This window comes from Genypterus blacodes, unplaced genomic scaffold, assembly GCF_046128005.1.
Source record: "Genypterus blacodes isolate CSIRO-AG114 ecotype Tasmania unplaced genomic scaffold, CSIRO-AGI_Gbla_v1 ptg000061l_1, whole genome shotgun sequence".
Lineage (NCBI taxonomy): Eukaryota > Metazoa > Chordata > Actinopteri > Ophidiiformes > Ophidiidae > Genypterus > Genypterus blacodes.
Genome location: NW_027466873.1, coordinates 2,583,452 through 2,598,776, shown reverse-complemented (window position 1 = coordinate 2,598,776; position 15,325 = coordinate 2,583,452). Strand labels below are relative to the sequence as shown.

Below are 15,325 nucleotides of genomic sequence, written 5' to 3'. Positions count from 1 at the left end.
CTCATTTCTGACTTTATTCTGCTTTAATGGACACAAATACAACCATAAAACAGTATTCTGCAGCGTTAATAAAAACAGAATATATCTCCCAGATAAACTTCGTAAATCGTTCTGAGATGACTGGGATGACAAAGCAAGTAAATTGTGCAATGAAAAGAGGGAACAGCCATTTATCCAGAGTCAAATGTGGGCACATAACAGTGAGGAGCTGCTTTGTTGACAGCACAGGGAGGATCACTGCTCTCAGCTCTCAGAGGCACTTTGAACGTTTACTGGAGTCTCGTTTCATTTCACATTCGTCCTCCAGCCCTGAGTTTCCCTGTATTCATAGATAGAATCTGTACCTTATGTGAAACCGAGTATATAACACACACACACACACACACACACACACACACACACACACACACACACACACACACACACACACACACACACACACACACACACACACACACACACACACACACACACACACACACACACACGTTTTATAAATACTAAAAAGCAGATGCTCGTTTTGCAGATTTTTCATTTGCTGACCAACATGAAAAGCCGCTTTAATACTGAGAGAAAAGGTCCAACGTACCAACATGCCAGTAATGCACCTTTGATGGAAAACAACATTTGGAAAAAAACGGTGTTATTTATTAAAAATAAAATACAAAGAAAACTGGACTAAGTGAGGCTGAAGCTGCTTAAGCATGGGGATTTGCTTTTTAATTAGTTGCTTGTGCAAAGTGTGACAATTATGCAGACTTGAGCTTTCGCAGTTTAACCAGAGATGAAAAACTGCTGCAGAAGTTTCAGCGGGAGAACCAGATCAGTATTCAGATATGAAGCTTTCTGCAGATTCATAATGTTTAAAGGGAGGATTTGTGCAGAATGACAGTATGTAATTAACAAGCAGTGGGCGGCAAATACAAATGTAAATATGTTCATTTGGGATTTGGGATGTACCGCAAAAAGATTTAGACTGTCTAAACAGATCTAATCTCCAGGAAAATCACACATTCACACACACAGGATGTGGTTATGCGGACGTATTCTGTATGAATCCCTGTGACAAGAAATAATGCAAATATTCTCCCACCATAACACACAGATCAGCTTCATCAGCTTGCCCACAAATCATTGAAATGCTGAGGAAGACATCATATCAAGTTCATCAAAAGAGTTCGCAGTCAATCCTGCAAAAATACATCTGTGCTAGAAAACAGAAAGTTAATCCAATTATAAAAACCACAAAGCATTTCTCCTGATTTGAAAATATTTGAGTATGATGTTTTTTTTACCGTATCGCTCTTCAAGTAAAGTGCAAATGATCAAAGAAAGGCAATGAGAGTAAACACACACGAGTAAGGAAGGATACTACAGTTCCATAAAATTATCAAAACAAAAAAGGTAAAATTCAGTTCTCTCTGATAAAAGACATTAATCGTTCTTAAGATCTGAAAGAATCACATTTAAAATAAACTTAAATAAGAAAGGAAGTCGTCACGTGTGGCTTCCTGTCAGGGAAACGACCCCTAAACCTTTACACAACTGCATTATTAAGTACCGTTTGGGGTCTTTTGGCACCGGGCAATAGGAGAGGAAAAAGGCCAAGGCGGTGTGGAGGTACGAAGGGTTCAGCGGGGAGGTCATGAGGCGCTGTGGAGACTGTGCCTGTGGCTGCCGGCTCTGATCCTCTGACGCTCCCTCTGCCGGTCGTACTTGACGGAGACGATGATGAAAACCAGCAGGGTGATGCCTTGGATCCCCGCCAGCAGGAAGAAGTAGTAATGCAGAGAGCAGTCGTTGATGTTACCTGCAGAGAGACAAGAGGCGGAGTTTGAGCCCAACGTGTACCAGGCGAGAGTGAGAGCGACGTTCCGGGGCGCTGCACAGCAGATGACTGTGGAAAAACTGGGAATCCTAACAGAATCGGTCGTGACACATTGGGCTTCATCAAAGAGGATCACTCCTGCTCTCTGAAAGTGTGAGTGAAGTGAGCGGGGGGATGATGTAACATGAGGGTTGACCCCCAAAACTTCAGCGCCGATCAGGAGGAAAGTATTGATGATGTGTGAAGAGGAGTAACAGAGCAATATGGGGCCCTGGGCTGGGATCTGAGTCGGGGGAGTCTTTGATCGGTATTAAAGGGACGGCTTGTATCCTCGCGGGAACAGGTGGCAATAAAAGAAGAAAAAAAAGGAGCGGCGAATAAAGCGATGCTGAGATATGACAGAGGAGGAGGAGAGGAGGAAGATGTGCAGACACAACACAGACAGAAGTGAGAAGATGAGGTCACGTGAAGCTGCCTCCTCATCTGTGTACCCGAACAACGGGACACCTTTCACACACTGCCGCCCAGCACTTTCCTTACACAACGGTGCCATCAGCAGAGGAAATATTACAGCCGATACAAAGACAGGTGGCTCTTCAGCCGCTCTTACTCATTCACATTTTCCACTTCCTTTTTTCCTCTCTGGCAAAGTCTCTGAAATGTAATTTGACTGAAGTGCTCGTCCTCGTTTGGTTATCGACGCAGAGAGAGAGCAAATCCTGCTTTTGCCTGGGCGGATTTAACACGAAGGGCAAAGCCGACAGACCCAAGTAGGAACAATGCGAGCCGTTTGGCAGCGGCGTCCGAGCGGCTTTCCTCTCCTCGGAAAACACGTCAACAAGCCCGGGACAGCTTTGTGAACGGCAGCGTGAGATGAGACCGGACGGCACTCTGCTGCCAAGGATGACCTCGGTTTAAGTGAAACGCCCTCTGAGGCACGAGTCTGACCAGCAAACAGGGACACCTATAGGATACCACCCCCCCTCCCCCCACCCCCACTTTGTTATTGGCAAATGAGTAAATCTGAAGCGGTTGCTGTCGGTTACAGGAAGCTTCTATCGGCCTCTCAATGCTTCCTCTGTCACAGGGAATAAAGTGGGAGAATAAGGTTTGATTTTAATTAGATATGGAGGCAATTCTCTTTCACTTCGGCCCACTCACTCAGTGCTGTGTGTGTGTGTGTGTGTGTAGTCTAATTACACTGGTCTGTTTAGAGTCAGCAGCCCTCTGGGTCAAGATAAAAGAGGATTCCTGCATTTTCTATTTATTTCCCCACTTTCTGGCTGTTTGGTTTGTGCTCAGTGTGATGCAGGTACACACACACACACACACACACACACACACATATTGGATTGTTTTAGGAGGAAAATAATCCAATTCATGTCCCTTCCTTCTGCACAGAGAAATGAAGGCAGGAGCGCTTAGATACACTCAATACTGTTGGTCATCAATTATTATTCGCACACAACAGCGCTTGACAAGTGAATGAGCCGTCACAAAGGGTTAACAGCCAGAGTGAGAGTGTGTGCGGCGGAAAAAGAAGGCTGCTGGGCTGTAACCATGTGTTTAAATCGTACGCTCTGGTGTGTGTGTGTGTGTGTGTGTGTGTGTGTGTGTGTGTGTGTGTGTGTGTGTGTGTGTGTGTGTGTGTGTGTGTTTACACACTAGAGGAGACACACAAAGGTGTGAATAACACTCTAAAAGGAAACACAGTATTCACAGTAAACACGCCATTACACATACCTACACAAAGGGGACATGTTAAGACAGATTACCATGTTCTTAATTCATGTAAGGGTCTATTTTAAATGGTATTGCTCTTAGAGTGGCCTACGTGTAAGCTCCCTAACTGACCAGTAGGCTGCGCTGACAGAGCGACAAGGACTGCATCATTCTGCTGATTAACATGCGTGACCCTGCCACTCTGCACACTGAGTGAAAACGGGGCATCTTAGGTACCGTCTCTTCAAGGCCTCTGACAAGGTTCAACACACACCTGCTACTCCATCACAGCAGAGAAATGAGGAGAGAATAACAAAATGATATTGTGATCTCTTTGACACTCCGAGCATAAAAGACTGCAGAAATCAAAAGATGAGAGCTGAAATCTTCTTCCTCACACAGCGCCAAAGAGCCACAGTAGGCGGCCCGGTGTCTACAGCTGGAATGATTGCAGTCATCATGTCATCAAAGACGATCATCCACACCGCAGGCTAACACGGAGATCCAACATAACAGGTCGTCCCCTGCTCCCGAACAGAGAACAAGATTAACCAAGATGAGGCAAAGTGATAACAAACAGCAGAGCAGAGGAGTCCGGCGTCACCACACACACACACACACACACACACACACACACACACACACACACACACACACACACACACACACACACACACACACACACACACACACACACACACACACACACACACACACACACACACACACACACACACACACACACACACACACACACACACACACGGATGATCCTTCCCTTTCTCTCTGCTGTGTCGATAATTAGAAATGCCAGAGATTAAAGAAACGCTGTGATGACAGAGCGAATCACGCAGGAGCGATTCCCCGCTGCCGCCGCCGCGCACCCCAGATATCTCCCACACGATGGAACCTTTGATCCGTCAAGCACCACAATGGAACTCGTTGGAAACACACACACACACACACACACACACACACACACAGCGAGGTGATGAAGTGAACCGATCACAGCTTTCACTTCATTTGTCGGTCATCTGAATCGGGTCAAAGGTTTAAGATGCGATGAATAGATTAAGACGCTAAAGTGGCGTTTGAATTATTCATGCGGGGGGGGGGGGGACAATGTGATTGACAGCGGAGTGTGGGAGGAGAGGAAACTGCATTTAGCAAGTGGGTTTGTATTTCCAATCAATAATTCACTTAAACGGAGAGTAAACCAAGAGCCGACTGCCGCAGTATTAATTAACACGACAGTCCGGCTGACGAAAAGCAAACCAGAGGCTTAGAACCAATAAGAAGGTCTCCTAATTACACAAAGGACAAGTTCAACGTTGAAGCCTTGATGTTCTAGCACTTTGACAGGTGAACTGAGGTCATTGTGGCCTTTAGGAGGAGTCTGATCTCAGCCTTGGACTCCGGTAGAGAAAACTCTCTTAACCATCACCTGAGGACAGAAAGAGCGAGGGACAAAACAACAACATCCTCTTACTGGAACTTTAAACACTTTTTTTTTTTTTTTGCAAGGTTTCAAATTTGTAACGGTTTTGCTGCTCCGCTCAGCTCACGCCCCCCCAGGGCCCCGCTCGGCTGCAGAGCACTTCCAGAAATATGGAAGCCTAATTACAGCGGCAAAAGACAAAACAAGGACTTGCTGTTAAAGAAAAAACCCAAAACATTAATGAAGCTCATAAATAATTGACAGCTCTTTGAAAGACAAATTCCGTGCAGGGGCGGAAGAAAAGTGCAAACCAATCAAAATGGAGCATGGCGGTCCGAGGCTTGTTTCTAACAATGGGAGAGCGTTTGGCTGAGGCGACGCCCCTCCTCCTAAAGGTTCACACCTCTAATAACCTGACGATGTAACTACTCGGACAATTGACCTGATAGAAGGTCGGTTCAATCATACCACATGGGTCCAGAGATGGAACGGGTCAATATCAATTTAAGGTTTGAAAATGGATCGATCCATCCGGAGCTTCAGTGCAGTGACCCGACCCCCAAACGCTTCAGAGCGCTCAAAGCCTCCATGACAGGGGAGGGATTCAGTTTGCTTTCACTATTAAGGTGCTATTTTCTACAGCTGGGGTTCACACACACACACACACATACACACACCGAAGGGTTCATTTTCACACAGCGCTCTTTTGAGACAGAATTGGATAATGTTCGAAATTGATGGATTTGACATTAAAGGCTTCTATTAAAGCGATGACATTTCTCTGAGTGTGACCCCGCACTTCATGAGCAGGATGTCGGAATGTCAAGTCACACAAATGTCTAAACGCGTCCTTGACGTCCATGTGTTTACACTAGCAGAGAACACGGCTCAAATAAAAGAGACACTTCCAAAGGGGACAACAAAACAAACAAGCAGAAACATAAAAAACTCCTCTTTCTTTCATCAACGCTGTTAATTCATTGGTTACCCTTTGGCTATGCGGGAGGATGTCGTGTTATGTCATCCATCATGTCATTTCAGGCCGGCATAAAGCTTGGGACGCTCACGCTTTGCCTTCCTCCATGCAGGCGCTTCTACTGACCAGTAGGAGTCACTGATGCGGCGACAAATACCACAGTGAGCACACAAACACACACACACACACACACACACACACACACAGATGGCTGCCGCTTTAATTACAATGCATGAGTACTTGAGAGGTTTTAGCAGACATGTTGAGGTTATTTTGCTGTTGATCAATGCACTTTTGAGACCTCCACTGAAGAATGCATGAACAAACTCAGGTCAGTTTGTGGTAAACAGTAACTGCATATTTCTAGTTTTGGACAGTAGTGTTGCTTTCAGTGACACAGATGGTCGAGCTCATCGCCGCCACCATCTCTCCTCTGTGGGCCTGACCGCTTTGGTTCTTGTTAACCGAATGATAATCAGTCCCCGCTAATCGGTGTCTTCATATCATTTAAACACTTCCACTTGTGTGTAGTGGTGTTACTTTGTGAACAGCGGGTCGTCGGAGAACAGCGCGACAGCCGAGTCGAGCATCCACAAGCTGCGTTTGCCAGCCGAGCGGTGCAATCTCCACGCGAAGCCCCCGGGGGAGAGCTTTGCTTAAGAGGAGCAGGGCTATGTAATCAGACCCCCAGCCTGTGATTAATGTTGCTCATCTGTCTTCGGGCCTGTGAAAGTCGGTAGCACTCAGCACAGCTCACCCCGGCTGCTGTTTACACTACAACAGTTTGCCTTTGGCTCTGGAAACAAGTAAAATCCGATCCACCTCGGGAGCTATGAGATCCGGTAGAAGGTAAAAAACCCAACAAATTATGGAACAGCCGCCACAAAAACAAACTGGGTAATTCCCGCCTGTATTGGCTGCCTGAGCTCTGTGCCACGTGTCTTTTATCGGTGGCCAGGAGGGTGTTTTTGTTCCGCAACTCCGGCTCACCTTTGAAATGACTTGTTTTGGAAAGCGGAGGCGGAGGAAGTCTTAAAGGTGCGCGGGAGCTCGATTCAGGTGCCAGTAATACTTACAAAATAAACTGCCCCCTCAAGTGAAGCCGGGGCGTGAGGAAAGGACGGATTTATGAAGCTGTGCCAAGCATCTTCCACTGCTAACATCATCAGAAGTACTTCCCTACCTGTCGGCGCACTGTATTAATGAGCTATTAGGTGTTAGTGGATAAACAATTTACAGTGTTGGCTTATTTACCGCCTGCTCAGGAAAAAGTGCATATGGGTCGGGAGCCTCCTCTCCCCAAGAAGCCAATCCATCTGCTGCCACCGCCATGCTATCCATTCTACCACTCGGACAGATTTACACCAACCCTTTGTCGTTAGTCTGACATGTCTATTTATTATGGTAAACACTCTTAAAACAAGAGAATTGCACAGGGTATAGCCCCCTCATTTTCCCTGCATCTCATTTACAAAACTCTTTTAAGTGGATTTTAAATCAGCCCAAGTCATGAAAATTCTTGAGGTATGTCATTGGAAAAATACATTTCTGTGTTGGGGAATCTATACCTGCTATTATATTGTTGAGTTCACACATGCAGTCGATGTGCCAGGTCAATACTGCGCTTGACATGGAAGGTGGAATCTAGCAGCCAAGTCTGACAACTGCAACCCTGCAGGCGTCTAGCTGCACAGATACTGGAAACATTTTTCTCCTATGAAAAACTGTATAAGATCAATCGTCTGCATTTTAGATAAAGAGGTCCGGATCATACTCGGGGATTTAACTATGAACAAAATCCATCTGTAATTTACTGCAGGTCTCCCGTGAGTGCGCACACACACACACAGTGTATAAGTCCAAAGGCTATGAGTCAATACCACACAGAGGAGCCTCAGATTACTTCTCTCTGAACAAAGCCCCTTGTTCTATACGTCTATTCACATTCAACAGCCACAGGTCTCTAATCAAGATGAGGTCGTACGTTTATGTCGTTTAACCTTTAAAACCTGAATCATCTCTTACCAAAGTCTCTGTGGGATGACAGCCAGCCAATCTGCGGGATGGAGACGAGAGCCAACAAGCCCGAGCCCACGAAGGAGCCGATCCCGGAGAAGAAGAAGAATAGCCCCATGATGGCGCTCTGCATGGCCTTGGGGGATGCGGAGTATGCAAACTCCAGACCTGCGACAAAAACAGAGGAATCAGATACGGTAAGCTTGATGGATTGGAGAAGAGATGAAAGATTCGTAAGGGAAATTAAAGATGAAAAGAAATCTCAGTCTTCAACATCAAGATCCTTTCAATTGGTGAATATTATTTGTGTGTGTATGCAGCGATAACATAGTGAGGTTTGAGGGAACAAAAACTGTTTTACTTTGAATATGGAGTATAAGAGAACAAATGATTCGGTCAGCGGCTAATTTCCGGTGCAACTGGCTGAACATGCACATTTTTTGGGTGCCACTGCTGGGCATTTGAAGTGTGCGAGGTACCAGCCTGAATATGTAATGTGTCATAAAGAAAGAAAAGGAGCGAGCTTATGGCCGGGCGAGGAGATGGAGGAGGGGAGGGGAGGGGGGAGGGGAGGGGGGAGGAAAAACACGACATTCAACACGCCGCCTTTTTTGCCTGGAGATTCCGAGTGCCTGCAAGCGGACAATGAAAATTTTATGGCATCGCAAACATATGATTCTTCAAATGACGCCCTATAGCAACATCTGTCAAGAGAGATTAGGAAGCTGCTGTTAAATATATTTCCCCTTTTCCTTCTAAAACGCTCCTCAGAGGGGGATATTCCACAAATTAATGTGCGGAGCCGTTTCCTTACCGATACCTGCAGTATCTAAAAAAAGTAAAGAAGCGAGGAACCCCAGGCTATTACTCAAGGGAACACACACCTGACCTTTTGCGGAACATCACAGCAATACATTTATTTAGATTGTAATATATATCTATAACAAATACTGGTTTTGGGGGAGATTTTGAGTGGTTGCTAAGATATACAGTAGGTCTATAGAGCTGAATCATCATTTCCCGATAGAATCAAAATGACGTCGGCAGCCAAATGACGCAGAAAAAAACAAACGGTGTGACCTTTCTCCACCTAGAGGCAGAATTATTTAGGAGAAAAGTGTGTAACATAAAAATTCTGTTTCCATTTCTACCAAGGGCTTTGTTTGAGGGGTAATTCTTCTTCCCTGGAAAATAACATTAGCCTTTAACACTTTTCAAAAGAACAATACATATTTAAAGCCACCGCAGTGATACATCTTGCCAACTCTTTGCATATTCTTGCTGGACCAAAAACCAGACAAAGCTTGGGTGGTGCATAACAGAAGGATTACCGGTTCTCCTGCAAGACCGGGGATCTCAAACTAGCAAAGTTTGATGGCACCTGAGGTTTTAAACAGATTTATTCAAACGAGAGCCGACTGAGGGGAAATATTCCTCTTTACCCGACACGTGTCACAGCTCTGTCAGCCAATTTTCCTCAAGTAAACCTCGGTGGGACGGTACGAAGGGAGAGAGAGGAGCAGGTTTATTTTAAGGATCCCAATAGCTTTGTTATGTCTGTATTTGACTTTCACAGAGAACTAGTTTCTTATAATGATAACGTGGCAGGTCTTACTCTGGCTTAATAATACCCACGCTCATTAAACATTTTTCAATATCGGTGTATTTCTCATTTAAAGATGACAAATGTCCCACCTAGAGAAACCCCAGAGTGACTATGGGTGGCTGGGAAGAGAACGCTTCCACTGAGATGAATCCAAAAACTCTGATAACTTAATTTTCACTCCTCAAACTAAAGAGGGTGTTAAAGTAAAGCACGGCGCCCTGATGAGTCGCCCTTAACCGAATAATAGCGGAGGTCTGAAGCCAGTAATGATGGCAGATAAGACGGGAAAATTAATGCATAAATAAAGCGGATTGATCTCTTATCGTTCTCTTATGAAGCGCTTGTAGTGTTGAATGAAAATGTACAAGGCCGCCATGTTGCAATATTACACATCAGGTTCAGCACATTTCCCGCAGACACAAACTCACTTTCCTTTAATAAATGAGGATGTTCTCATTGCTTCCACGTTGCGTCTCTCACACAGCTTGATAGGAAAGGTTATGAAGATTTCTCTCGACAAGGCTTTCGTGGCGTAATTGTCGTGCCGGAGCAGAATGGACTTACTTCCCACTGTCTTAAATGAAAAGACATTTCCCTCTTTAGGCCCGAGCTCATAAAACCACTCCTGGCTTTGCTAAGCCGGGGATATCTTGGTGTTTGTTTACTTTGACACGCAGAAAGCATCTGTCAGCCGTCGGTTCACAGTGAGCGACAAGATTCAGTGTTTTTCTATTTAAACATACTGCAGAAAAGGAAAGAGGAAGTTCTTTTTTTACCCCTGGGGAAAGCAGACTTTATTAAATTTCCAATAAAAGGTTCCTTGGGGAGCTTTTTAGAGTGATGACCCGTATGTCTTGGAAGGATATTTGACTGAATGAATCATCTGAGCAGGGAACAGTTCCACAAAATCAGACAGCAGGGGCAGCGTGAAGAGTGACACTGTTTGCCTCTCTGAGCCTCATTAGTGAAGTGAAGATTGTCGTTCTGACTCACCCTTACAATCAGATCTAGAAAAAGATAAGAGCTGTTTGGCATCTTAGAATCTTAACTGTGAGGGCAAAAGTGGCTTAAAAGTGCGAGCAGCTCGGGAGAAAGTGTGGAATGTGCCGAGATGCATCTGAGCAAATACCAGCCAGCGAAACCTTGCAACGCGTTAGCTACTGTAAATGACATTTTCTTTGTGTCGCTGGGGCTCGTCTGAGTCATCAACAGCCTCCTTACACAACTCCATCTATGTGAAGACTCGCTGAATACATTCATCACGTCTAAAAGAAAAAAAACCTGCATTCAAATCACAGAGCAATGGGATCAGGAGGTCTGAGTCACAAAAGTAAATGTCTTGTGTGTCATCCTTTGCACTCATTTCAAAAAGGTTAAGCTGAGCAGTAATTTGTGGGAATACTTTGTGCCGTTCTGTATCTGAATTTCTCAATGTATCCCAGGAATTTCTTGATCCAACAGTAAGAGTGTTAAGAGAAGCATCATTGGCCTTTGTTTGTGGCTGCGTCATAGCCTGTGTGAAGGACAACAACTTTACAAGTCCACCTTTGTATTATACGGCAGATCTATTTCACAGTCATGTCAAACGTAGGCAGTAACAGGGAGCACAAGCAGAGTGAGAGAAGAAAGAAATAGCTTTTTCTTTTAAATACAATGAATAGTGCTGCACCTTAACCTTGACAATGTTCTTTTTCACAACTTTTACAACCCACAGGGGGCAGCGTTTCTCTGGGTGTTAGGGTGAGAAGAATATTACACCTCTACAAAATAACACCAGAGCCTGCAGCCTCCACAGTGATGGCAGAGGACGAGAACAGAACATTACAGCTGCACAAAAACGGCGTTTATTGTAAATTAGTCTGTATTCAAGCCGCGAGTCGCCGTGATTGAGGAGAGAACATGCGTGACCTCCTGATCTGTGTTTTGATACAACCTCAGAGAAACACAATTTCTATCTTCAAACGCTACAATAATACAACGTGTAGAAATGGCTCATTATGAAGTTGCTGTTCTCTTTATCTTACATGCAGATACGCACCATCGCTCAAAGCGCTAAGGTGTGAAGGTGCTACACCAGGGCGCACTGAGCACAACCCCACAACAAACAGGCTGTACAACTATAGACTTTATACTCCAGACCATAACACAAAGAACTCCAAAGCGTCTGCTGTTAAACCCTCCAAGCCCTCTGCAGTGAAACTCACTCGGCCCTCTGCTGTTTTCCTACCTGACGGACATCGAAGAGGACAATCGCCTGTAAATCCTGACCACACGTTGGAAATCATTGTAATTCTGTACGAAAGCGCTCGCTTAGTATACTCCATATATATGACGGTGCAATTTAAAATAGCATTAATATGTGCATATATTGGTCATTGGGCGAGAGGTAGAGCACACACACACCTGCGACCTAAGAGGGGAAGCGGCTATGGAGAATGAATGACTGAATGAATATGCATTTAACACTCAGTATCAAAAACACTCAATACAGCAAAAGTGCCTCGCCATGTTCCGTTTGTTTAAAGCTGAGGCCCAGTTTGTGTGCGTCCATGGAGTAGCTGCTCCCTTACAACACAGGATTAGTCACACCATGCCCTCAGATTCTTAGACGATTCAACAATTACAAATCTTTCAACAATCCTGTCAGTTTCCCTTCCGGCCTTCTCCCTGACGTGACCACAACAATGACAAACATTTGCCCTCAGGCTACGAGGGTGAGCCGTGACCGTTCATTCTGTGTCGTTATGCTGTGCAGTGTTAAAGCGTCTGAGAGAAGAAGAAGTTAATGCTTTGGTGTATTGAAACAGAGAGTAAATGAAAGATTCCTTCTATGCTTGTTTGGGTGACGTGAGAATGGAAGTTGTCAACACGTTCAAAGTGCTAGAGTGCTAATTGAACGTGTTCTCTTTCTCTGTGTATTCAGGTGTAATATGACAGTATGAGCCGCCTGCCAGCTGAGGAAACATGCAAATTGGACAGTTAAGCGACTTACAAGATGGTTACTGTCCATAAGTTGCATGCACGCTTTTGTGCATAATTTATCTTCATTCAAATACTGCTACATGTGTTTATGCAGGATGTGGGGGAATACACTGTGCAGATGCTGGGATAGACATAATAAGTCATATTTTGGTAACTATGTAAGCAAATATTGCTAAATGTCAATCAATCAGATGATTGAATATAGAGGTAAAATGTTTTGTTGGATATTGTATCTCTTGTTGGACATTTGAGCCTCTCTTTATACAACATCAACTACAAATCTATTCATTAATTCATCTTAGCATCGAAGATAAGGTGATGAAGAGTTTGTGCCTGGTCATTGACTTATACAATGGCACAACTTTAATCAACTTTTCAATTGTAAAGGTTACGTTATCTGGACCTTATTTATAAAATGTCCCATTACTGAACGTTGTCTCAGGGTTGTGTGAGAAAATCAGGATAATCAATTTGCGCCTTTGGCTACAACCCACACACACATCAGGCCGCTGCAGCCGGGCAATGAACTGAATAAATTGTACGTTGGAAAAGGTTTCACACATTAGTCTTCTTTTCGTTTGTGAGAGCAGCCAAAAAAAACTATGAAAGTGAATCGGACCGGGAGCGAACAGAGCAAACAATCATTTCAGCTCATATCTGGGAACTCTTGTGTTTTGCTGCTGGTAGTCTGTGTTTGTGCCGTCATGCCGTCCTGACCACAGTACAAAACAGACAAATTCCACTGTACCTGCAATGCTGGCAAAGATTTCGCTGATTCCTATCAGCACGTACTGGGGGATCTGCCACCATATGGGTAAATCTGCAGCATAGTAGATTACATCACCAAGCACCTGGTCAACAGTGCCGTTTACCGATCTGACAATCTCCAGCCGCTTGGTCTCCAAAATACCTGAGGAGGCAGAAAACACGGTAGATAATTAAACTTAACCGGGTATATAGCATGCAATATACATGCTTAGATCATATATAGCATAGATCTAAAACAAGAAATATAAACAGGGCAGAGGATGAGATGGTGACAGCATTTGCTCTAAAGTGCTGCATAATTCAGTCAGGATGTCAGAACACTCGCCAAAGTATTAGCACATTTAAGTCCAACAAACAGCCAAACATTGCGAGAATGGGGAGGATGCAGTGACAGTTTATTAAGGATTTAGTCCGTTTTAAGGCGAGACTACCACTTCATTAAGATCACATCTGCACGCAACCGTATTATGGCAGTTAGTAATGGAAGAGAGCAGACGGTTCAACAATAAGAGCCTAGCAGTCGCCATCAAACGCTGCAGCCCGCTAACAGCTTTATTCGATAACCATTATCATGTAACCGGCGGCTATTTCCAGATAACTCCCAGAGACAGCCTCCTATCATAACCGCGCTTAGTGCTCTATTTGAGAGGAGTTGTAGCCTTGTAATCCGCTATCCCATAATACCAGCCGTCCATCTGAGGGCGGGCGGCCACACTGTGCTGCCCAGAGCGAGTGGAGCACCACAAAACCCCGCTCCCCCTCCCCTCCCCTCACTAAACATCACACATCCGACAGGCCAGTGTGATCCATCGCAATGCAGCTCAAGATTTCTTTTTTTTTTTTAAAGAGACGGATACTTTTTTGGACACCGTTGAGTTTTAACCAGAGCAGATTAGCGTATTAATGTGTTAAGAAATAACATCAAAAGCAAATGTCTGCTCAGCTTTAGTATGTGGCTGAAGTCTGCGGTTGCTATACACAGATAAAGAAAGGATCAGAAATAGTCTGCACTATCTGCATATGTTGTCAATTGTCCCCTGGCACTGCGTGGGAGGTCCAGCTGTCCGTGCACCGTGGGTGTCATCATGTACGGTGAAATCCTGAGAAATGTCTCTGCACCAATGCCGTCGTGACAAAATCCTGCACACTTTTATTTTGCACCCGCTGATCAAAGTGATTCTAATTCTGAGCAGCAGCGGAGAGGCCAGCACTGCGGGCACAGAGTGACAGGATGACAATGCGATGCGTTAGTTCTCGCTATTCCCCCGGCAAAAGATGCCACACTTGGTCATGGAGAACTATCCATCTGTCAGTCTGTGGTCTCTGAACAAGGCGGTGGTTTCGGCGAGTGGAAAGATGCAAATAAGCACCAAGGACACGAGGAAAGCCGGTGGAGGGAACCGCTCAGAACTTAATAATAGTATAAGACAGCTCCCCGCAGGCAATGCATGGGAAGCAAGGCCAAAGCACACTTGCTGCACCCGCTCCTGGATGAATGAATGTTAAATAGGTTAAGACACACAAACAAAAATTAGACAAATATCCAATATAATTAATATAATAAAAACATATTTCATATAGCATATAGCCGTACTGCATTGCTTTAGATTTACGTCATCCACTCCCGACTCCAAAATCCAGGTCAGAGTAAAGGAAGAAGTGAGTGGCACACAAGTTTTGTATTTACTCAGTTCTGTTCTGTGACCAATGCCCACACCACTGCACCGTCATAAACCCTTTCTCTCCACTCCCTGGACTTAAATTGCTTTCTGCAATATTCAGAATTTATTTTGCTTGAATTCAAATGCAAGGATTGCATTTTCTTTCAAGACGCCAAATGGAAACGTAAATGCCTGAAAAGCTTTCAGTTATAAATATGTTTTCCCACCTTCCCTTTCAGGGACGCTCATGTCCTCTAAAAGGAAGTAAATTCCCTTAAATTTAGAAGTTGGCCCATTAGATTTAGTTAATGGACCTTTTACCGCATCC

The 15,325-nt window shown here is 44.6% G+C and overlaps 1 protein-coding gene across 3 annotated transcripts in view; it reads right to left on the bottom strand.

Moving 5' to 3' along the window:
- Positions 1-15,325, bottom strand: part of slc15a4 (solute carrier family 15 member 4) — a 24,833-nt gene continuing 9,508 nt past the window's right edge. For all 3 annotated transcript variants that reach the window (XM_076154056.1, XM_076154054.1, XM_076154053.1), the window contains exons 7-9: positions 13,317-13,478; positions 7,990-8,148; positions 1-1,810 (exon numbers count right to left, since the gene is read on the bottom strand). In XM_076154056.1, coding sequence (XP_076010171.1) covers positions 1,644-1,810; positions 7,990-8,148; positions 13,317-13,478 — 488 coding nt within the window. In that variant the 3' untranslated portion in view covers positions 1-1,643. The remainder of the gene's footprint in view (positions 1,811-7,989; positions 8,149-13,316; positions 13,479-15,325) is intronic.